We start from the raw sequence: 22,715 nt of genomic DNA on the forward strand, positions 1-22,715 counted from the left end.
GACCTGAGGTCACGTGCTGAGCTGAAACCGAGAGTCAGATGCTTCACGGACTGAGGCACCCCGGCCCTGCAATTCTTCTTAAAGAAACTGGTTGGAAACGCCAGAGTTTACACTCAGTGACGTGAAATGCCTGAGTGGAGGTGGTTGTGTCTGCGGTAGGGCCTCGTAGCCACATCGCTCCATAAACCCAGCGGGGCGCTGACACTGAGAGATCGGGGTTGCGAGTGCTGCGCTAGCAACTTGTACGTCTTAGTTTAAAGAGCCCCAGATTGCGCTGTGCTGCGGCTGGCCCGGAGCCCCTCCGCGGCCCCTCCGCGGCCGACCGCCAGCCGCCTGCCCGCGTTGGAATTTCCTCCCCAGGAACCCGTGCTGGCTCCCCCCCGGCGCCCCCCGATCGGTGTCTTTGAGGCTTCGTTAGGAATCTTTCAGGGTGTGCACGTGTGTGCACGTTCCGGCTGCCGTCAGTGAGAGCCTGGCTGTTCGGAGACTCTGAGTGTGGGATGCACACGTGTCTGAGCGTTGTGACCCCATTTAGAAAAGGGTCCTGTCCAGCCCAGAGGGACAGCCGCTCGGCTTTCCCACCAGGGTCACCGCCCTCATCGGAGCACGTCGTGCTGCCCCCTCGTACGTGTGGCACCCCTGCGGCTTCTCTTCCGAAGTCACCAGTCTTGGTGACCCGTAGAGCCTGCCACCTTCATGCTTTTCCCCAAATGTGCGCAAAGTGGGTGTTTTCCCAACTGGAGTTACTTCTGTCCCGCTGGCAGGTTTTTGGCCGTATCCACATCCCAACCTCCTTAGTGTTGACTTAACATGGATTTAAACCCGTTTTTAAGTCCATTCGCTTTTCCTTTTATTTAGTTTCAAATGAAGCAGTTACTGTCTGTAGAGTCACAGGTTTGACGTGCTGGGCAGTTTTTCTGATACGAGTCAAAATCGTTAATAAACTATATATATATATATATTTTAAGATTTCATTTATTTATTTCACAGATCACAAGCAGGCAGAGAGGCAGAAAGTGGGGGGCGGAAGCAGGCTCCCTGCTGGGCAGAGAGCCCGATGCGGGGCTGGATCCCAGGACCCTGAGATCATGACCTGAGCCGAAGGCAGAGCCTTAACCCACTGAGCCACCCAGGCGCCCCAGATACTAAACAATACTAAAATAAAAAATGCTCACATACCATTGAAAATAATTCCACACGGGGCACCTGGCGGGCCGTCACAGAGCATGGACTCCTGATTTGGGCTTCTGAGGTCATCCCCACATTGGGCGTTGAGTTTACTTAAAAATGGGTGCAGTGGCCCCACACAGGCAGGGCAGTACTCGAGTGCGGCATACGTGCTCCGTGCCCGAGCGCCGGGCGGCCGCGGGAGAGCAGGCGCGCTAATTGCTGTGTTTCTCTTGCCCTGTGCTCTCAGGTGCCGACACGGCCCCTTGGGGAAATGCGTGCACTGTGTTCCGCTAGAGGTGAGAGTCCGTGCAGCGTAAGTTCTGGGCGGGCGGGAGGGGCTGCTCCCCAGGGCACGACTGCACGTGCCCTGCACCCGTGCGCCGGGTCGGGAGTGGGGAAAAGAACCTCCTTGTTTGTCGCTCTGGGCCTCGCGTGCCCACTAGTGCAAGCTGCTTGAAGAGGACGGGCCTTCATTTATGGGAGTGACCTTCCCGGTGGGTGCCGATCGGCTGAGGCGTTGTTTTTGCCGTGACGGAGGGCAGCGCTTGCAGTCCCTGTAAACCTGACGCAGAGCTGGGGCTGCCGGTTTCTGGGCTCGTCATTGCTCTGATTTACTTTCCCCACGTCCTCCTCCTGATGGGTCGTGGTGAGACGGACAGTTACCGTAATGACGCTGACGGGTCCCGGGTCGGTGCGGGGTTCACGGCAGCGCGGCCGACCTGATTTTCTTCATGAGCCTCCTCTTGGTCTTACGGGCTTCTTCCCCGCCCGCCCCAAAATGTTCCTAGTATTTATTTGACCTAGAGCATGTTGTATCTAATAGAGATTCATTTTAATCCTGGAAAGATAACTGGTGCCCAAAGAAGCCTTCGGTCCCGACCTAGAATGATGAGTGAGAAGCGAGCGCCCACCCTCCCTCCTTGCCCTGCACGGGTCCTGGCTTGGTGTCTGCCTGCGTGCGGCAGAAGCGTGGCTGCCCGCCTCTCTGAGCCTTGGGGCGCCGGCCGGCGCGTGACCGTTCTGTGTGTGTTTTGACAGCCGTTTGACGAGGACTACCTGAACCATCTCGAACCTCCTGTGAAGCACATGTCCTTCCACGCCTACATCCGCAAGCTGACCGGGGGGGCCGACAAGTAAGCAAGGGAGCGCCGTCCTGTGCCGACGTGGCTGTGGCGTACCCAAGGCCTCTTGTGTGTCTGGAAGGTGTTGCTTAAAGCCTGTGGTCTCGGGAATGAGAAGAGCAGAGGTCGGGGTCTGGGCACAGAGCATTTGAGTTCGTGACTTTTGCCCCGATTCTAGAGAAGAGAGGGGTGGAGACTGACGCCCTTTTGTCATCCACATGCCCAGGGCATTGGGCGGTGCCAGGCTGGCAGCGGCCGCTGTGGAGGCCCCTGGGGAGCATTCCCGGCCTTGCCGCAGCGATGTGGTGCTCTGGCAGCTTAGCTGTGTGTGGCGGGGAAGGCCAGGTCGGATGGTGGCCAGAGCTCGTGCCCTGCTTTTCGGCACAACTGAACCACCCGCGGTTAGCTCCGCCCACTTGTCCCACAGCCCCCTTGAGCCCTTTGCCCTGGAGCCTGCCTCTTTATCGGGTGGTTTCACAGCCAACCACACCCTGCGTGGGGCCTGAAGCCGCGACACCACCCACGCCGGAGGCTCGGGTGCCCTAGCCGGACGGTCTGCAGGCCTGGCCCAGCGGCCAGTGGGGCAGCCGTCTCTCGGCTCCCCGCGTGCGAGCTGCGACAGTGTCTGGAGAGGGGGTGACTGAGAGCATTTCATTTCTTTCAACCCACGTCATGTACTTCCCTGTGTGACCCCTTTCTCTTGCCTATATGGCTACATGTTCACCTGCCCAGAAAGCAGTGGACCTCATACCACGATTTTATGATTCCCGTCAGTGCAGCGGGAGGAGATGGCGGCTGAACCCGAGTCAGCACCATTTGTGCAGAATGTCATGTTGGCCTGATTATAGTTTTTCTCTGACAACCTGCTGACATCCTGAAACGGCTTTTAAAAAAAATTAGACCACGAGAAGAAAATCCTACCAGAAACCCATTCTTGCCTGTCAGTGGGGGTACACCATGGAGCTTTCTGGACTAGGGAGCGAGTAGAGATTCGTTGTGCTGAAACCCGTCAGCCTTCCACCAATCTGGGTCTAGGCTGCAGTATCCCATGGGGCCACATGGGCAGCTCTTGGTCCCATGTGGGCTGGTGGCCATCACTGCTTGCCAGGGGCCCGCAGGCCAGCGTGCTGTTGGCCTGTGAAGACAGGATCGAGTTCCTGGACTGTCGTTTGAGTGGGAAACTGGCAGAAGGTGAAGGCGCCTGTGCCCACCCACTCCACATTGGTGGGACCCCGGCTTCCTTGCCGACAGACTGAGTTTCAGCCAGAAGCCGGGGAAGATGCCTTTGTGTGGTGACCTCCTCAGGCTTTCTCCCTTGATTCAGAGTTTTTTACAGACATGTAAGTACTGGACTCGCAATGCAGGTGTTGCTGATAAGTTAATGAAACTTAAAAACAAGATTTTGTTTCCTGTCAGTGGCTCAGGTGAGATTAATAGGCATTTAATAGTATCCTTGAACATTTTCATGGGTATTAGCGACAAACATCGAAAATGGAGACTTCTTACAGGGAAGCAGTTGGGTATTTCTGCACAGTCTCCGCGTGTAGGACAGAAGCTGGGACTCCGTGACAGCAGTTCTCAGCACGTCCCCCCACCGCTGTCCGCCGCACGCTTAGCTTCTCAGAGCTCTGTTCTGGAGGTAGAAGACGTTTCACTTGTGATTTCCAGTCTCCTGCTGAAGTTTTCACTGTTGGAATGTTGAATTAATTAACCTGCCTCTTCTTATTCAGGGGGAAATTTGTCGCCCTGGAGAACATCAGTTGCAAGATTAAATCAGGGTGCGAGGGTCACCTTCCGTGGCCTAATGGCATCTGCACCAAGTGCCAGCCGAGTGCCATCACACTGAACAGACAGGTGAGACGTTCGCTGTGGCCATCCAGACCGCGGAGAGCCGTAGACTTGGCTCATGGCTCAGAAATGAACATCTGCAGACAAGGCCCTCCTTGGAGGGCGCCGCCGCTGGCCGAGTGCCCTGGGTGGGGTGCGTCCGAGTGTGTTTCCAGGTCCTGTGCTGGAGATGCTGCTGCTGAGATCACTAGGTGTTGCCCGCGTGGAGGGGGGTCTTTTGTTTTCACTTTTGTTGGTTCTGTGGAGGCAGGACTTTCTTGGTGACTGTTTAAAATGCTCCGGGGTTGCACTTCTTCTAAGTGGCCCTGGAAGCTGGCAGCCACAGTGTCCTGGAGCCCCTCGGAGCACCTGTCCAGGCCAGGTAGAGAAGGAAGCTGGGCTCTGCAAGGAGGCGGAGACCAGGGAAAGGCGTGTGCAGTACTCTGGCTTCTTCCCCTCTTCCCTCTGTGCCCTTGAGGGTCCCTCCGCTCGCCTCCTCTGGCCCGCCGGCCCGCACTGGCTCTGTAGGCTGCTCTCCGCCCCCTTGGGACTGCTTGGGACCTGCTCCCGTTCTCTTCTCTTCCCTGCTCTTTCTTTTTGAGATCTAATTTTTGTGCCAGAGATTGTGAAAACCTGCATTTTAGGTGAAGTCCTGTAAGATTAATTTGAATTAATGTATTGAGGAATCCCACCGCCACTCCCCCCCAGAATCTGACACGGTCTTAAGGGCAGAGCACATTTTAAGATGAGTGTGTGAGCGTGTGAAGAGCTAGGTGGAGACTAAGGAGTGGCTTATACTAGAGAAGCGCGTTATTTCCAACAGCACATTCACCAGCCGTTGCTTGCTCTACAGAAATACAGACACGTGGACAATATCATGTTTGAGAACCACACAGTTGCCGATCGCTTCCTTGACTTCTGGAGGAAGACAGGGAGCCAGCATGTCGGGTTCCTGTACGGGCGGTACACCGAGCACAAGGACATCCCTCTCGGTATCCGGGCCGAGGTAGCTGCCATCTACGAGCCTCCGCAGGTAGGTGAACGCCGGCCTCGTGGGTCACGGGGCTCGCGGGTCACGGGCCTTTGTGTTGCCAGCACCGAAGGCCGTGCGGACCTCTGCTTTCAGACTTCGTTTCACTTCCTCTGCTCTGTCATTTGCCCTGTCTGTCTGTCTCTGTCTGCACGGGCGCACACGCACAGTCTTGGAGGGCGAGCTCACGGCCCCTGCGCGTTTCCGTGCGTATCTCCAGAGCAGGAGGACGCCGTCTTACCTGCCAGCAAGGACCCCGTCAGTGCCAGTAAATTGAACACTGATGGAGTATCTCAGTCTGAGTATCTCAGTGCTGTCGGCTGCCCAGAGCGCCACCGGGACGGCGCCCTCCCTTGTAATCTGTCTCCTTCACCCACATCTGTGGTCAGCCGGCCCAGAAATAATGGAGCCAGAGGGTCACAGGGCCGCTCGTGTCCTTTACCCCGCACCACACACACAACCGTCTTAGAATGGCCACCAGTATAGGACTGGGAACAGTTCAAGCGTTTTGGGGGGGTCTTTGGTGGAAGGAAGAGGATCCTCGGGCTGTCTGATGAGTGACCAGCAGCCATACTGTGAGAGTCACTGGGAAGGTGCTCTTCTGAGGACGGTGCTACTACTTAGGTAACACGTTTATATTTCATTTTTGGTATTTAAGGATTTTTTTTAAGGTTTTATTTATTTATATGATACAGAGGGAGAGAGATCGCGTGCACAAGCAGGGGGAGTTGCAGGCAGGGGAGAAGCAGCCTCTCCACTGAGCAAGGAGTCTCCATACAGACTTGATCCCAGGAGCCTGGGATCATGACCTGAGCTGGAGGCAGACTCCCTAGCCGACTGAGCCCTCATGTGTCCCAGGCTTGATTTTCTTTTCTTTTCTTTTCTTTTTAATATTTTATTTATTTACTTGACAGACAGAGATGACAAGTAGGCAGAGAGGCAGGCAGAGAGAAAGGGGGAAGCAGGCTCCCCGCTGAGCAGAGAGCCAGATGTGGGGCTCGATCCCAGGGCCCTGAGATCATGACCTAAGCTGAAGGCAGATGCTTAACCCACTGAGCCACCCAGGTGCTCCCAGGCTTGATTTTCTATATGGATTTTTGTTGTATGATTCTATGAAATATTTATACAGTATGATTCGTATATGTGTGTATATCTCACATGTATACCTATATATCTTCATTACAAGAGTGGAAACCATGAGCATTGAATTCTTCTTCTTTTTTTAAGATTTTATTTATTTGACAGCAAGGGAGGGAACACAAGCAGGGGGAGCAGCAGAGGGAGAGGGAGAAGCAGGCTCCCCGCTGAGCAGGGAGCTCGCTGTGGGGCTCGATCCCAGCACCCTGGGATCAAGACCTGAGCCGAAGGCAGGTGGTTAATGACTGAGCCCCCCTGGGTATCCCCATAAGCACCGATTTCTGGTCTGTGATGTGATGACGTACCCGGGAGGGGTGCTCGGGTGTGCAGTTCACTGTGACGGACAACAGAGAACCAAGAGGGTGTGAGGTGATGAGAGGGGCAGAGAGAGTTGAGTAGTAAGTGTTTGTGGCTGAAACTACATAGAGGTATGTGGGTCCTCACTGTGAACTTTTTTAAACTTTGCTGTGTTTGAAATTTGTAGTTAAAATGTTGGAAAAGAAAAAAGAATTGGCATGCTTCCACAGTTAGATCTACGAATAAGGTGCCCCCTTTCTCCTCTCCCTCTTTCCGGAACGTTTGGGTAGACGTCAAAAGTTTGAGCTTTCAAAGTACAAGCAAGCACACAGGTGGTCACACCACTCCCCTTCCTGCTTTGGCTGTGTGCCCTGCCCACTGCCCGTGGCGACTCAGCCCCGGGCAGCCGCCTTCTTAGGAAAGCCAGGGTCTGCCGGCCCGTGGCTCTCACGCGTGCCGCGGTCTCTCGGGCCGCCTTCGTGCGGACTCTGAGCGCAGCGTGCGGCCCTCTGCCAGTTTCCGTATTGCCCGAGAGCTGCGGAGGAGGTGTCTGCGGGGCGGGGCCTCCTGTGGTGGTTCATTTAAACGGAGACACCGGGTGTCAATGGAGACCCCGTGAGCTGGGGTCGCCTAACTGCCGGGGCGCCGGGTCCGCTCCGTACGCGGGGGGCGGCTCTTGGACCCCGCGCAGTGTGTTCGGATTCAGTTTTGGAGAGGGGGTCTTTCATAAGGGGCTGCAGCGGTCGTGTCAGGAGGAGGATCGAGTGAAACATGGAGGCAGAAACCTCTGGCGTCCAGACCGCAGACAGCATCACCGGAGCTCCTGACACGGGACTCCTGAAGGTTGAAACCACTGACCTCAGGAACCCACAGGTCATTCGGAGTCGAGGCTTCTGCCGCTGCCGGTCCTGAAAGCAGACCCTGAGACTGGTTCTCCGTGTGTGATGCGACCTGAGCTCTGCCCATCTGCGTCGCGCCACTACCCCGCAGCAGAAAGTTCTCGGGTTGTTTTGCCAGAATTTGACTCATTTGTGAGGGTAAACCCAATTAGGATAGCTTGGTTTGGGATTACCTTCGTCTTCCTGTCCCTGTGCCCGGGGTTTCTGCCAGGGGGGTTCTGTCGGTGACCCTCGAGCTGCGTTTCGGGGCGGGTGAAGGACTCCAGACCGCTCCGTCCGCTGCGGGGAGTTGGGGCCCTGGGGCCGGTTTAGGCCGCAGACGAGCCAGAGTCCAAGCCCACCTGCCGCCCCGAGCACCGTGCTCTGCCCCCCACCGCCTGCAGGAGGCTGACCGCAGGGGCCTTTTCCGTTCCTCTGCCCTCCCCCACTCAGTGCCTCGCCTGGGAAGCCCGGAGCTCTCCCCGCAGGAGCCGCACGCGCTCCGATAGCCTGTTTCCCGGAGACAGGGGTCACCTCGCCCCTGGACTCTTGCCTCACGTACCCGAACCTCTTTGGAAGGAAACTGTTTACCCGAAGGTGTTTTGAAACTGACTTTGCCCGGCGAAGGAACCCACCAAAAAAATTGTGTGAACGGCCTTCCTCAGGCCTGAGGGCGACCGTACACTTGACGAGAGACTGTGTGGTGTGCGCCAGCCTGAGTGTCTCCGTCTTCTCGTCCTCTGAGTCACGATTGGGAAGCACGGGGCAGCCTGGGGAGGGGCAGAGCTTGTAGGGCTCGGCTGCGTTTATCTGGATGTCAGCCTTTCTCTGCTGCCACAAGTCTCCTTTTTAGCAAGGGGCGGAGCCGTGCCAGAGTCGGGGTGGGTGGCTCTGGGCTCCTCTGAGTCTTCTTCCTTTACCGCCCTGACAGATTGGCACGCACAACAGCCTGGAGCTGCTGGAGGACCCGAAAGCTGACGTGGTGGATGAAATCGCCGCCAAGCTTGGCCTGAGGAAGGTACTGGGGGGCCCGGGCTCGCTCTCGAGCATCCAGGTGGGGGCACGGCCGGGCCTCGCCCGGGCCCGAACTCCAGAGGCTCGAGGTCAGGCGCAGGCCCAGCACACTGCAAAGCCTGCTCGTGTTTTCCGGATGCCATAGCTCTTACGTTCCTCGGGTTTGAACTAGAATATTTCTCTGATCCAAGTGAAATGATAACAAGTGACTGCTGTGCTGGGCTGTCGTGTCGAGGTCTGCCGGGCGCACTTCCCGGGGGTGGCTTCAGAGGGTGGGAGAAAGAGGCAGCGGAGCCAGACCCCTTTTTCCTGCCCAGGAAGGAGCCTTGCTGCTGGGTTGTGGGTCCTGCGCACAGGACCAGGCCCAGCCTCTTAGTGGGAGCCTCCCTTCATGTGTCCTTGTTTGACAAATAGATCACAAGTAGAGAGGCAGGCATGGTGGGGGTAAGCAGGCTCCCCGCTGAGCAGAGAGCCCCATTTGGGGCTCGATCCCAGGACCCTGAGATCATGACCTGAGCCAAAGGCAGAGGCTTAACCCACTGAGCCCCCCAGGCGACCCCTGAGTTTTATCCTTTATTTGTTAATCAACTTAGTGAGAAATGAACTCCCTACAGATAAACATGGAAAATAGGGAATGTGTTTGTAAGCCTAGGGGCTTGCAGAGCAAAGTCATTTTAACTAATGTTTAAGAAACACAGTCCTATTGTTTCTAGTAAGGAATCAGCATCTTTTTTTTTTTTTTTTAAGTAGGTGCCACACCCAGTGTGGAGCCCAAGGCGGAGCCCGTCGTGGGGGTTGGACTCACACTCCATGAGGTCATGACCTGAGCTGAGGTCAGGGGTTGTAGACTTAACCGACTGAGCCACCAGGTGCCCCAGGAGTCAGGGTCTTGATTTAGGGTCGTACTTTGGGTTAAGTTTTTGACGTTTCTCTTGTTCGAAAGGGAAGTTAGTGTAACTTTTGGACCTTTGTTTAGCGGTTTATGACCGCTGTGGTTGTAATAGACCTCCAAGGGCCGAGGCCTGGCTCTGCTCTGCTCACTGCTTTGGCCGGTCCACGCTGCAGGTCTCTGTTTCTTGGCTGCATCCTCCACGGGCTTTTTGTTTGCTTGGGTATTTTTGAAGAAAATGAAGTTCTCCACGTTGGCGTGGTCTTGTGTGCCGGAGATGGATTTGAAGACTTTTGTATCAAGGTTCTGCCCGACAGGTCATGGGCACCACGTCGCATCTCCAAAGGACGTGTCCCTGGGGTCCGGCCCCACTCATAAACCTCGCAGCCCGGTCCTGGTTCAGGAGGGCTACGGCCTGCACAGCACTAGACAGGCAGCTGCCCGGGACTGGCATTAAGGGTGCCGTAGCGATGGGCTTTCAGCTCCTTGTGCCCTCGCCTGCTCTCCTCAGTCCTGTAGCGGAGCGCAGAGGAGCCACTGGGTGAGGACTCCGTGGCGGTCGTCCTTATTTTCCGTGTCTTCTAGGGAGTCCATGTTCTTACCTCGTGGGTAAATAAAGCCTTAGCATCTGAAATAGCATCGTCTCTCTTGGCTTGCTCGTTGTCTGTCTTCCTCTTTGGGGTGTAGGGATTCTGTTAATCTTGTTCGCCCTGGGGTTCCCCCTGAACCCAGGACACTGCTGGGTACAGAGTTGCTGCCATGGGGCTTCTAACAACGTGAGCTCCGCTCGTGCACCATCGCCTGCGGTCCAGCAGCGCAAGAGGCCGGTGGCCGTTTTCAGCCGGGTGGACTTTGAAAGCCCTGGTGGCTTAGCAGAGGATCTGACTCGCCTACAAAGAATTGGGTCACAGGAGTCTCTTACAGAAATGCTCTTAAGGTCTCTGAGCAGAGGCCAGAAAATGTTCGTCACCTGCTTCAGAGAGAGGCTCAGAGGATCCTTTCCTTTTCCTGCAGGTTGGCTGGATATTTACAGACCTTGTCTCAGAAGACACCCGGAAGGGCACCGTCAGATACAGCCGCAATAAGGTAAGATCGGACGGAGTGCCCAGTGCCCGTGTAGCTCAGCCTGCAGCGGTTCTAAAGCCCATCCTGGCTTTTCTTTTTTTTTTTTTTAAGATTTTATTTATTTCTTTGACATGGAGGGAGAGAGAGCGCACGTGCATGCACAAGTAAGGGGAGCAGCAGAGGGAGCCCAGTGCAGGGCTCGATCCCAGGACCCTGGGATCATGACCTAAGCCGAAGGCAGACGCTTAATGACTGAGCCACCTGGGTGTCCCTCATCTTGGCTTTTAGATGAAATTATTTTCAACACTGTGTTCTTGATAAATTAAGGGTGGGTCTGTTGATTGTGACTCGTAGAGCAGCACCCCCCACCCCCCGGCCTTCACCCGCTGGTGGTTTTTGGAGGTCAACCCGTGGGGGTGGATGCCGGATGGTTCTGGTCTTGTTATTTGTGGTGGGAGAGGAGGGGCCCGTGACAGCTAGGGACTGCAGGTGTCTGTTTCGTGCAGTGTTGACAAGCCACCGTTCAGTCCTTGGTGTTTTCTGAAGAAGAAATAGGAGTATATCTCCGCGTGATGCTGTAAAACTGGACAGGCCGGCTCTCTTTTCCTAGGACACCTATTTCCTGAGTTCGGAAGAATGTATCACTGCAGGAGACTTCCAGAATAAGCACCCTAACATATGTCGACTCTCTCCAGACGGACATTTCGGCTCCAAGTTCGTCACTGCGGTGGCTACAGGTATGTGCTCTGTTCCTCTTTTGGTAGAGTTTCGTTCTGAACTTAGCTACCAGAGATTTTCTTAATGTGCCCTGGGACACGGATCCCTCTTTCTGTTTTATGGTAAAAATCCTGAACTCGCTGCATCGCCCGCAGAACCACTAGGACTGGGCTGAGTGTAGCCCTTCTCTCACCCACGCACGTTCTAAGTCGAGGTCAGCTTGATTCTGGATCTTAGCTCGGGGCTGCCTTCGCCCTTCCAGTAACTGAAGACGACTCTGGCTCTGTAGGAGGAAAGGATTTACTGTTTGTTCCTTATTTTTGACATTATGAGTGGGAGTCCTTTTAAGACCATTTCTGAGTGTGTGAGGGGGGAGAGAGGACACGTGTGTTGGATTCCACGTCAGTACGTTATAAATACGTCGTAAAAAATCGTGGCCTGTAAGAAGGTGCCATCACATCTCTCATAATACGCTTGGCCTGTTATCTTAGAAAAACACTGGTCGTAGGACTGTACAATTTAAAAAGAAGAGGAATTTTCAACTTGGAGAACCAACTTGTGAAATCATCGTCTGTTTGCTAATTTTTTGAAGTAAACACCAGCTTGGGTCCTGTGAGGACCCGGTTTCTGCTCTCGCTGAGCCGGAGCCCAGTCTGTTCACCGTCGCCGTCCTTCCACAGGTCTGTAGAAGGCTCCCCCAGTTTAACAAACACCAGTCTGCAGGGAGCCCAGACATATTGGTAAGTGACTGGATCCCCTCTTAATGCCATCGAGGGGACTGTCGTGAGAACCATGAAGAGGAACACCGCCCGAATTCATATGATCCATTTGGACGGACGGTCCCTTTCTTTTTGAAACGAGCGCGCTTCTGAGGCGGGAGAGGCAGCGGCAGCATCTCTCTCGGGCCCGTGTGAATCCGTCGCGTGGGTTGGTTTTCCTGGCACCGCTGTCGGGCCCGGTACTTAGGGGAGCGGACGGGAGTGTTGACCAGGGTTACGGGAAAGTAGTTCCTCGGCGCGGGGTGGTTCTGTGAGGACAGCCGGGGAGAGCAGCTTGGACCGGACGTCGGGGAGGGCACAGGGAGGAGCGCTTGTCGCGGCATTCGGAACTCGCTGCACCTGCTCTGTACCTGACCGAGGGCAGAAGCGCGCTGCCTTTTTACTTCCCGCAGCGCCGGAGGCACGCGTTCTGGGTACGGTTGTCTAGACTGGCGGTTCTCAAACCTGTCAGACACCCCCTTCGGAAACCCCCTCGTTCGGGATGTACCCTTTACTGTCTGGAGAGGGACACTCACAGATGACAGACGTCCCTGCTCGTGTGAATGGAGCAGAGGAACAGAGGGGCCACCCAGCCGTAGCGCAGAGCAGCCTGTTTCCACTCACCAGGGCCTGGGGACTGATGGCCCGCGGGGACAGACAGCACAGCGACTGACCTGGAGCGGCCACCTGCGTGCCGGCCTCCCTGGTGCCAGTGCCAGGCTTTCCTGAGACGCTCATCGAGCCTCCGGGAATCTCTGAGCTCAGCATGCCCCCTTCCGTCCGCCAGCTTGGTATCAGTCTCCTAGAGACTTCACCGCGGATTCAGACTGCGCATTGGTGTTTGTGCTCACATATAAAAAACGGCTGATTCTTCTTTGTTGTAAAGATTCTGTTTATTAGCACTCATGAGGGAGAGGGAGAAGCAGCCTCCCCGCTGACACAGGACTCGATCTCAGGACCCTGGGATCACAATCCTTTTTTGTTTTGGTTTTGTTTTTTTTTAAGATTTTATTTATTTATTTGACAGACAAAGATCACACGCAGGCAGAGAGGCAGGCAGGGGGAAGCAGGCTCCCCGCCGAGCAGAGAGCCCCATGCGGGGCTCGATCCCAGGACCCTGCGATCATGACCTAAGCCGAAGGCAGAGGCTTGAACCCACTGAGCCACCCAGGAGCCCCTTGTTTTTGTTTTCAAGATTTTATTTATTCGTTTGAGAGAGAGAGAGCCTAGGTAGGGGGAGCGGCAGGCAGAGGGAGAAGGAGAAACAGGCTGTACACTGAGCAGGGAGCCTGATGTGGGGCTCAGTCCCAGGACCCTAGGATTATGACCCGAGCCGAAGGTAGACGCTTAGCTGAGCCACCCAGGTGTCCCTAAAATACAGTTGATTCTAATCTGAGTTCATAAATGGGGGGTTTTGCCTATAAGAGCATGCAGGCACATTCAAGGTTGTGTGGGACATGGAATGGTCCTTTGTTGTATGGGACTCCCCCAAACACAGTGTGGTCTGACCTCTTGCACTCCGGCTGGCAGCTCCCCTCCCACACCCCTGGCCCAGGGCCCCATCATTGAGGGCAATCAAAAATTACTTCCACGGATTCCAGAACTGCTGTCTTGGGTTTCATGGGCTCCCATGGTAACCTAGACCTTTTAAGTACTTTGCCTGTGGGGAGTTACTCAGTGGGCCAAAGGAACTGGCACATTTTTAGAATTATAAATAGTTTCTGCTTGGGGCTGCCTGTACTTTCAGTTACTGATTCACACCTCTTGCTGGGAGGTTGGAGATCATCTGTGAAGTTTTTCCTTCAGCATTGCCACTTCGCTGAAAGGCTTCAGAACCGTAGACAGTAAATAATTTACAGTAAGATGTGCCGTTGGGGTCCCTGCATTTCTCTGCTGACGTCCCCCCTCATTGAGCCCTGTGATGAGCTCAGGCTCGCAGTTCTTCCGGGCTCCCAGGGGCAGCCAGAGGAGGGGCGGCCATCCACAGCGTCGCACATCTTGGACCTCCAAAGTGTGCTGTCCCCCTGTGTCAGTGGCTCTTGACCAGGAACGTGCCCCTGCCCCATGGAGCTGTTTGAACTGTGCTAGCCGTGCCCCGTCCCTGAGTCCCTGATGGGCTGGGAGGGAGCAGGCCTGCGTGTGTGTGGCCCGCTCCCAGGAGACTGACTGCTGCATCCGGGGTTTATGGTACTTCTGCATGTGCTGTGCTCACAGCTCCCTGAGCTGCTGCGGAAGCCGCAGGTGCCCCCCGCTCCCCCGCCTCTCCCTGCCAAGAGCAGCTCTAGCCTGAGACCTGTGGAGGAGGAGCTTTGAGAGTGTGGGAGCTCGAAGGGTCGGGGGAAGGGGAGTGCATCATGGAGCCTACGTTTAAACTCCCTGCCCTGGAGCTGGCCTCTCTGTGTCTCTGGGCCGTGAGCATCCCCTCCCGAGGCAGCGTCCCAGGCACCACGTGCCTCTGCCACAGGCCCTTTCCGCCCACGTGCAGCTTTCCTCCGCAGATTGGTGACTTGAGAAGGGAACAGTCCTATTGTTAGCTTCTCCCACTGCCTCGACAGCCCAGCCAGTGTGGGGTTTCTGGAAAGGATAACGAAACCCAGGAGGGCTTGCTGTCCTGCTTCTCCACACGGGAAAGGGCGGCTTACGGTTCCTCTCACTGAATCTACCTTTGGAGACTATCCATTTGGATTAATTTTGCTTTAAAAAAAAATTATTTGAGAGAGAGAGCGAGAGAGCACGTGTGGGGAGGGGCAGAGGGGAAGAGAGCGAAATTCCAGCAGATTCCATGACCCTGCAATCATGACCTGAGCTGAAACCAAGAGTCAGACACTTACTGACTGAGCCACTCAGGTGTTTTAAACCAGCTGGTTTTTTAAACCAGCCTTCAATTTTACAACTACTGTTTTCTGTGTTTCTCTGTTTTTCAAAGGCCGAGTGTTTTTCTCTTATGACCCATCACACTTTAATGCTAAATCTAAAAGCCAGGGCAGGGGTGCCTGGGGGGCTCAGTTGTTAAGCCTCTGCCTTCGGCTCAGGTCATGATCCCGGGGTCCTGGGATCGAGTCCCGCATCGGGCTCCCTGCTTGGCAGGAGGCCTGCTTCTCCCTCTCCCACTTCCTCTGCTGTGTTCCCTCTCTCACGGTGTCTCTGTCAACTGAATAAATAAAATCTTTAAAAAGAAAAAGAAAAGCCGGTGCAAATTTACAACACCTGAAGTCAAACAAGAGCCAGATGTACACTTGGGAGGGGTGGGCGGCCCTACAGGACTGCTTCCCCCCCCTTCTCCCCCTTTTCCCACTGCTCCTTCGCACCCAGTGTGCTCCTCTGTGGTACGTGACACGTCCCTAACCCCAAGCGCAGCAGAGAGAGGCCCCCTGCGTCCGTGGCCTCGCGTCAGACAGTGGTTGTGGCCAGCTCCCCTGAGCATGTGCGTGAGGGCCCGAGACCCTGAGCTTGCTTGTCCGGTGGGTCTCTGGAGCCCGCTTGCGCTTTCGGAAGCCGGGCAGAGGGCAGGCCCCTGGCTTGTCCCCTCTGAGGCTCTTCTGCCCCCGTCTTTCACATTCTCTGTTTGGCCACCAGGTGTGGTTTCTGGTACGTGTTTGAAACCCAGAAGAAATTTCTATCCCCGGATCAGTATTTTGTTTTTGTCAAAGAAACCAAAGTCGAGATGTGGGGTTTTCTTCATTCTCTCAAGGCGGAGATGATAGCAGACGTTAGTGTTGTCAGAGCCTCACCCGTCGGCGCAGGTGGCGGAGGAGGTCCGCCGTCCGCACCATGTGGTCTTCCCTCTTCCAGAGGCTCGGGGCCCACCATCCCCAGGGTGCCCTCCTCCTTTCAGGGTCCCATCCCAGCCAGGTGCCTGCTCCGTTGGACTTACTGGGTGGTTCCCTCTCAGCAGCTTTTGCACGGTCTGTGTCTCTAATCTGAAGTCCCATTCAAGGTTTTGTGGCGGGACGACAGAGCTTGGGCTGAAAGCCACACCGGGCAGTGCCCGGCTCTGGGGCAGTGTCTGCAGTGCCCGGGTCAGTGCTGGAAGACGGTGGGGCGGCGGTGTGGGCGGCTGCAGGGTAGAGACCCTGGTGCAAACTCTGGCCTTATTTTCGCCATTTGTCCCGTCCATTGCCATCGCCCTGCTCTATCCGCTCCAGAACAGGAGGTTGTTGGGACGCGGGGCTCTGCCTGCCCTTCCGCCCCTGGTGCTCCGCCGCTTGGTGCACCGGCAGGGCTGGTGTTAGGCGTTGGCGGGGCCACAGGTGCGTCCCCCTGCCCCACCTCCCCAGCCACATGCTCAGGCCACTCGTCTGGTGGCCGTCAGATGCCTTCGAACTCTTACCCAGGACAGACTCTGCGAGCTCATTTGTTCTGTGGGTCCAAGGGGACGAGTAACAGACACAGATTTGACTCGAACCTCCTCTGGCGGCCTCCCTCCATGAAGGTCTCTCTCGCGCAGGTGGCCCCGACAACCAGGTCCACTTCGAAGGGTACCAGGTGTCCAACCAGTGCATGGCGCTGGTCCGCGACGAGTGCCTGCTGCCCTGCAAGGACGCCCCGGAGCTCGGCTACGCCAAGGAGTCCAGCAGCGAGCAGTACGTGCCCGACGTGTTCTATAAGGTGAGAACGCTGCGGCCGAGAGTCGCGGCCGGAGAACGGTAGGAGCGCTGACCGGGGTGTGGCTCTGGTGCCTCCGAGCACGCCTCATCGGCGAGGTCCTTCCAGAGCGTGGGCGGCTTCTCTCCCGCACCCGGACGCGGGGCTGGGGCTGGGACGCCGGCTCGGCCGTTGCAGCACAGACGCCGTTTCCGTGTCTGAACACAAGGGCCTCCTGAGTTCCCGTCTTCCCCACGGTCCCAGGGAGGAGGCCGGGAGGTGTTCCACGACCGTGTTTCGAGTTCTGAGGGGGCCGGGCGGCCGGTGTCTTTTCGGTGTTTGGTTTCGGTGGTTTGTCATCGTCGTCCTCCTCCGGGGACTGCGTGTGTTTGGCTGCTTGAAGCAGTCCTGCAGCTCGTTGATGGTCCGTCCACTTGGTTTCAGTCTGTGTGTGGTTGTGTTTAAGATTTTACGTATGTACTTGAGAGGAGAGAGAGACAGCAAGAAAGAGCACGAGCAGGGGGAGCAGCCGAGGGAGAGGGGTGCAGGCTCCCCGCTGAGCAGGGGCCCCGACGCAGGCCTCGATCCCAGGACCCTGGGTCATGACCTGAGCCGAAGGCAGATGCTTCACTGACGGAGCTGCCTGGCTTCTTGCCATTTGTTTTTTTTCTGCGCTTCATTCTGAGTAGCCTGTGTCGCGGGGTTTTGCAGCCTGTGCGTCCTGACTCGTGTGCTGTCTGGGCTGCGACCGCGGCTGGCCCTGGGCCCTTGTGGCCCAGGCGCTGAGGCTGTCGCTGCCGCGCTCTCCCCTGCTGCTCCCGTGTCTGCCCTCGACCGCGAGCACACGTGCGGGGCAGTTAAGGTGAACGTCCCAGTGTCCTCATCTGTAGGTCGGTCTGTCATTTCTGGGTCAGTTTTGATGGGCCCGTTTGTTCCCGTCTGATGATGGGCTGTGCTCCTGGTGTTCCGAGACCTTGTGTCCAGCACGTGGATCATCTGTGGGTTTGCAGCTATTGCCTGTTTTTCCTTTGTGTCGTCTGTCTTTTCTGCAGGGGTTTGGGAAGTTTTTGGTGTGCGCTGGTCATGGCATATTAAAAAGCCACAGGCCCGGGAGGACCTTGCCGCCAGAGGGGGCCGCCCCTTCCTCCGGTGGGGCCATGGGTTGATGGGCCTTCCTGCATCGGCGGGGTACTTAGCTGGGTCAGGTCCGACTCGCGTCTGCGCGGGTCTCCGTCTGCTGCGGACTCTTGCCTTTCCCTAGAGTGTAGCCTCCAGACTTTGCGCTTTTGTCTCCTTGTCCCTGCCAGGCTGGGAGATGCATCGTTTGTCCTTAAGAAGTCTCCAGCTTGGCTGCCGCCTCGTGCAGTTTAAACACATGGACGTCCCGCCCCGTGTACCGCAGGAATTGTGCATCCTGCGACAGGGAGAGTGGCGGTGTGCTTGAAGCCCCAGCCCTGTGCAGAGGGGTCTGCGTCTGCAGCAGTGGCCCTCCACCGGGGGGGACCTGGTACTCGCAGCCCCCCGTGCTCTCCGCAGTGCGCAGAGCCTCGGTGTCACTCGGCACTCTGTCTGGGTTTTCGCTGCCCGGCTCTGTGGTTTCCAGGCCCTTCTGCCCACACTGCTCTGTGCCCGAGGTGCAGGCAGGCTCTAGAAATGCCGCAGGCTCACTTCCAGACCGCCACGGCGCAGATACGGCGATGCGGCAGGTCAGGTGCGCTTGTTTCGTTTCCCAGCGCAGGCAAAAGCTAAGGGTGCAGTAGGAGGATGTCTGAAAAGCCACGTGCATGCCTTAACCTAAAAATACTTCATTGCCGAGAAACGCTGAGCGTCCTCTGAGCTGTTAGGATGTCCGCTTTTTGGCCTCGCTGTGGGTGACTGCTGACTGAGCGGGGTGGCTCCCGCCGAAGGCTGGCGTGGCCACGGCAGGTTCTTAAACTGTGACGGTAGCGACGACTGCTGCATCGCCTGTTCTTTCACGACCGAGTCCTCTGGAGCATGAGGCGCTGAGGGCAGTTCACCCACTGGAGAGCTTCTTCCAGCATCCGTCCTCTCCAGCCCTGCTGCTCCCGCGTCGGCCAGTTTACGGAACATCAGAGATCACTGCTCACAGGCCCCCAACAAGGGTAGTAACAAGGTGGAAATGATGCAGGAATCCCCAGCATGTGGCCCAGAGACACGAACCCCATGTAAGCACATGCTGTTGGGAAAGTGGCACCGACGTCGCCGTGCTCCCCTGGGCTGCACGAGCCTGCCGCCTGATGACGCACGTGCTCGTGACGCCCCAGCAAGGCGGCGCGGCGAGGGGCGCCTGCTCCGAGGGACGACAGGGCCGCTGCGTGCCCCGCGCCGTGTCGGGCAGCCCAGCGCACGCCCACGAGCAAGGCTCCGCCCGCGCCCTCCCACGGTGGCTCCGCTCCGAGGCGGGCGCCCAAAGGCAGCCCCTGGGGATCTGACGCTGCAGCCTTGCCACACTTACGCCCTCAGATCTCCAACGGCTTTTGTTTGTTTTATTTATTTTAAAGATTTTATTTATGTATTTGACAGAGATCGCAAGCAGGCAGAGAGGCAGGCAGAGGGGGAGGAGGAAGGAGGCTCCCCGCCGAGCAGAGAGCCCGATGCGGGGCTCGACTCCAGGACTCTGGGATCACGACCTAAGGTGAAAACAGATGCTTCATGGACTGAGCCACGCAGGCGCCCCTCTAACAGCTTTTAAAATGCAGCTGGTAGGGTGCCTGGGTGGCTCTGGTCAGGATCCCAGGGTCTTGGGGTTGAGCCCTGAGTCCGAGTCTGGCTTCCCTGTAGTAGGGGGCCTGTTTGTCCGTCTCCTTCAGCCCCTCCCCATGCTAGTGCACGTGCGTGTGGGCGCGCTGTCTCTCAAATAAATAAAATCCTACAAAAGGAAAAAAGAGGCAATTATCAGTGCTATAGGAGTCCTAGGGAGCCCCCTCTGACAGGCTCATCATTCTTCAGTTTTTCTTACTTGTACCGCTTGTGTGTCTCCTCGTGTACCCCCGTGTCAGCGTGTTGCAGTGGGGTCAGCGGGGTGTGGTTTGCGGTGCGGCCGCCGCTCACGGTCCCGCGCTGCGCCCCCAGCCGTGCGGAGTCCGAGCGCGTTTGTTTCCACCGGTGGGAAGCTGCGCCCCTTGCTGGGGCCACCGGTGGTCTGCAGGGCTTTGCTTCTGCGAGTCGCTCAGCTGTCGAGTTCTGGTCCCCGAGTCCTGGTGTGCGTGTGCGAACACCTTTGGGGCCTGGAGGCCGGGCAGGCGCCAAGGCGTGGAGCTGGGAGGCGGTGGGACCTGGGGGTTTCTTCCCACCAGGTGCCAGCAGTCAGGGAGTGTCCGTGTTCCCACGCCCTCACCGGGTGTGGTCACGTGGTACCTTTTTCATGTACCTCTTCAATAATCAGGCTAAATATTTTCTTAAAGGTTCATTTATTTGAGGGAGGGAGAAAGCAGAGGGAGGGACTGGAGGCAGTGGGAGAGGGAGAGAGAATCCCAAGCAGACTCCGCCCCCAAGTTCGGAACCCCATGCGGGGCTTGATCCCGTGGCCCTGAGACCGTGACCTGAGCCGCATGCTCATCTGCCACCCAGCTGCCCCTCCAGTCCGGTGTTTCAGTGGCGTTCTGAGGTGTGACTCACATCCAGCACAATTCACCCATATTCACGGCCCGCGTCTGATTTTAGAACACTTTGGTCCCCCAAACAGAGACCCCAGGCCCGTAGCCGCCCGTCCCGGGACTCCTGGCGGTCATGCATCCACTTTCTGTCTGTGCGAGTGCCTGACGCGATCACGCCACGTGGGTGGCTGTGACAGGCCTGTTCGCCACTTTCCTGAGGTCTTTGGTTCTGGCCACGTCTGTGGCCGTGTCTTCAGTCTGTCTTCTGGACGTCGTGTGGTGCCGAGGGTGCTGGACTCCCGGGGCGGGCTGGATGCCCAGAAGCTGGGAGGCTTTGGGCCTCGCCCTGAAGAGGAACTTTTGAAGCTGGGGATGACCCCCTCGTAACAAAGGATTCACTTCCTCATCCGTCGGGAAGAGTAGAGGCCGGGTGGCGGCGCGGAATTGCATCGTCTGTGTTGATGGCTGACGGACAGGGGCCACCTGGGGGTGGGACGGGACGGGGCAGCGAGCGGGGGCCACCCAGTACGCCCAAGTGCTGCCTCCTGGCCCCTGCTCGGCTCTGTCCCTTCTGACTGTGGCTCAGCACCGTGGCTGCGGCTGAAGGTGCTGCAGGGTCCGCGGGAGTCCCGGGGCGGCCGGCAGACGCGGGGTCCCAAGGCATGAGGTGTGCTCACATCCACTGCTCTCTGCAAAGGCCTGCGGTGCGCAGGACATTGGCTCTGCTGCTCCGGCCCCTTCCGGAATGCCCCTTCCAGACTGCCGCGGCTGAGCAACTGTGCACTGGGCTGCCTCTCAGGTCTGGGCCTAAGAGAACTTGTGGGGAGGGCGCCCCTTTCCAGGGGACAGGAGCAAGAGGCTCCTAGCCCCTTGGGTAGGGCTTCCTCTCCTCTTCCTCCCCCGTCCCGTATGGTGTTTATTTATTTATTTATTTATTTAATTTCTTTTTTTAAAGATTTTATTTATTGACAGAGAGAGAGAGACAGCGAGAGGGAGCACAAGCAGGGGGGGAGTGGGAGAGGGAGAAGCAGGCTTCCCGCCGAGCAGGGAGCCCAATGTGGGGCTCCATCCCAGGACCCTGGGATCGTGACCTGAGCCGAAGGCAAACACTTAACGACTGAGCCCCCCAGGCGCCCTGTCCCATGGTGGTTAATAAACCGTCGGCACAGACCTCGCCCTTAGCTCCTGTCTGTGGAGCAGGTCCTCCAGTTTTGAACCCTGACTGCATGTTCGCACGAGACCGCACCGCGCGGGGCCCCATGCGGAGAATCGGAGCGCTCGTTATTGCCCTGCCTTAAAGTTCGCACTACGGAGATGCATTTGTGCCGTGATGTTTCATGATGAAGAATCAGCGTTTTGACTCATTTTTAGGACTGAGGCTGCCGTTTTGAGCGTTTGGACAGTAATTTCATTTAACCCTTTTTAGGAAAGCTGGTGGGTCTGTGGGTGACAGCAGCACCTGCTGTCCTCAGTGAAGAGCTCAGGGCGTCCTGCGTCAGAGCTTCCTCACCCAGGCTCTCTGCTCCTTTAAGATGGAGCCGACCCCTGGCCCCGCCCCCGCACAAGCACCGGCAGCCCTTACGTGCGTGCGATGATCCAGTATGTCCTTGTAGATGGATCAGACTGCCGTCCGCTTCTCTTTTTGAAGTTCTTGAAATTAAATATCAAATAGGAAAGATTATTTATAAAATGTGTTTAAGAAATAAAACATCACATAATACCAAGTTTCCAACCTAGTTTAAGGACCAGAACATTCCTGGGGCCCTTCTCCTCTTTTTCTAAAGGGGACCACTGTGGTGTTGAGCTAAGACTTCCTGCTTCTCTCCCTAGCTGTTCCCCCGTGTTTGTTTTCCTAAACCAGGCGCCTTGTGTGCTGTTGCGGTTGGCAGAGACTTGCTGCCCGCCCCCAGGATGGTCCCCCCACTGCGTGCAGGTGTCAGCCGCCACTCGGACTTCACGTGCTCCGTCATCGTGTTGCGAGGATTTCATTGCCTCTTTTTCTGCGCCGAGTTCCCCTGCGAATGTGGGGGTGCCGCACCTGTTCCGTGTTCCCCGGTGTCTCTCAGGGGTTAGGGTCGTCTGCATGGGGGTCCTGCCAGTCAGTCACCTGTCAGGTTGTTCCCAGGCCCTTTATTATCTCTGTGTAACATAAATAGTGTCTTTTTAAAATGACGTTTTCAAACTCTTGTTTGGCAACTTTGCTATCTGTTATTTACACGTGTGTTCTTCTGGGTTTCCGCGCGCGTGAGCGCGTCGCGCAGCAACGGCAGCTGTCTTTCCCCCTGCTCACCTCGGCTCCCGCGGGTAGGCCTTCCCGAACCGTGTCCATTGACCAGCGCGGTCTCTTATTTTTAGCTATAAAGGAAGAGCTTTCCGGATTTCATCATGCGCTACGCGTGTGCTCAGGTGTGTCTGGTAGTCCCCTTCAGCATGTTGGAAATTTGCTTCTTCCATGTCTGTCAATTTCTTGCACTTAAGAAGTGAGCTCCCTTTTTTTTTTTTTTTCCCAAGATTTTATTTATTTGCCAGGGAGAGCGTACAAGAGGGGAGAGGGGTAGAGAGAGTTTCAGCAAACTCCCTGCTGAGCAGGGAGTCCAACGTGGGGTTTGAT

At 56.7% G+C, this 22,715-nt stretch overlaps 1 protein-coding gene across 1 annotated transcript in view; it reads left to right on the forward strand.

The window, feature by feature from the left end:
- NPLOC4 (NPL4 homolog, ubiquitin recognition factor) overlaps window positions 1–22,715 on the forward strand; it is a 56,996-nt gene that overhangs the window by 19,276 nt on the left and 15,005 nt on the right. The window contains exons 5-12 of the mRNA XM_032870399.1: window positions 1,418–1,466; window positions 2,209–2,303; window positions 4,022–4,145; window positions 4,972–5,151; window positions 8,392–8,478; window positions 10,378–10,449; window positions 11,039–11,165; window positions 16,351–16,511. Coding sequence (XP_032726290.1) covers window positions 1,418–1,466; window positions 2,209–2,303; window positions 4,022–4,145; window positions 4,972–5,151; window positions 8,392–8,478; window positions 10,378–10,449; window positions 11,039–11,165; window positions 16,351–16,511 — 895 coding nt within the window. The remainder of the gene's footprint in view (window positions 1–1,417; window positions 1,467–2,208; window positions 2,304–4,021; window positions 4,146–4,971; window positions 5,152–8,391; window positions 8,479–10,377; window positions 10,450–11,038; window positions 11,166–16,350; window positions 16,512–22,715) is intronic.

The sequence above is a fragment of the Lontra canadensis genome, unplaced genomic scaffold (genome assembly GCF_010015895.1).
Source record: "Lontra canadensis isolate GAN:19392208 unplaced genomic scaffold, GSC_riverotter_1.0 scaffold41, whole genome shotgun sequence".
NCBI lineage: Eukaryota > Metazoa > Chordata > Mammalia > Carnivora > Mustelidae > Lontra > Lontra canadensis.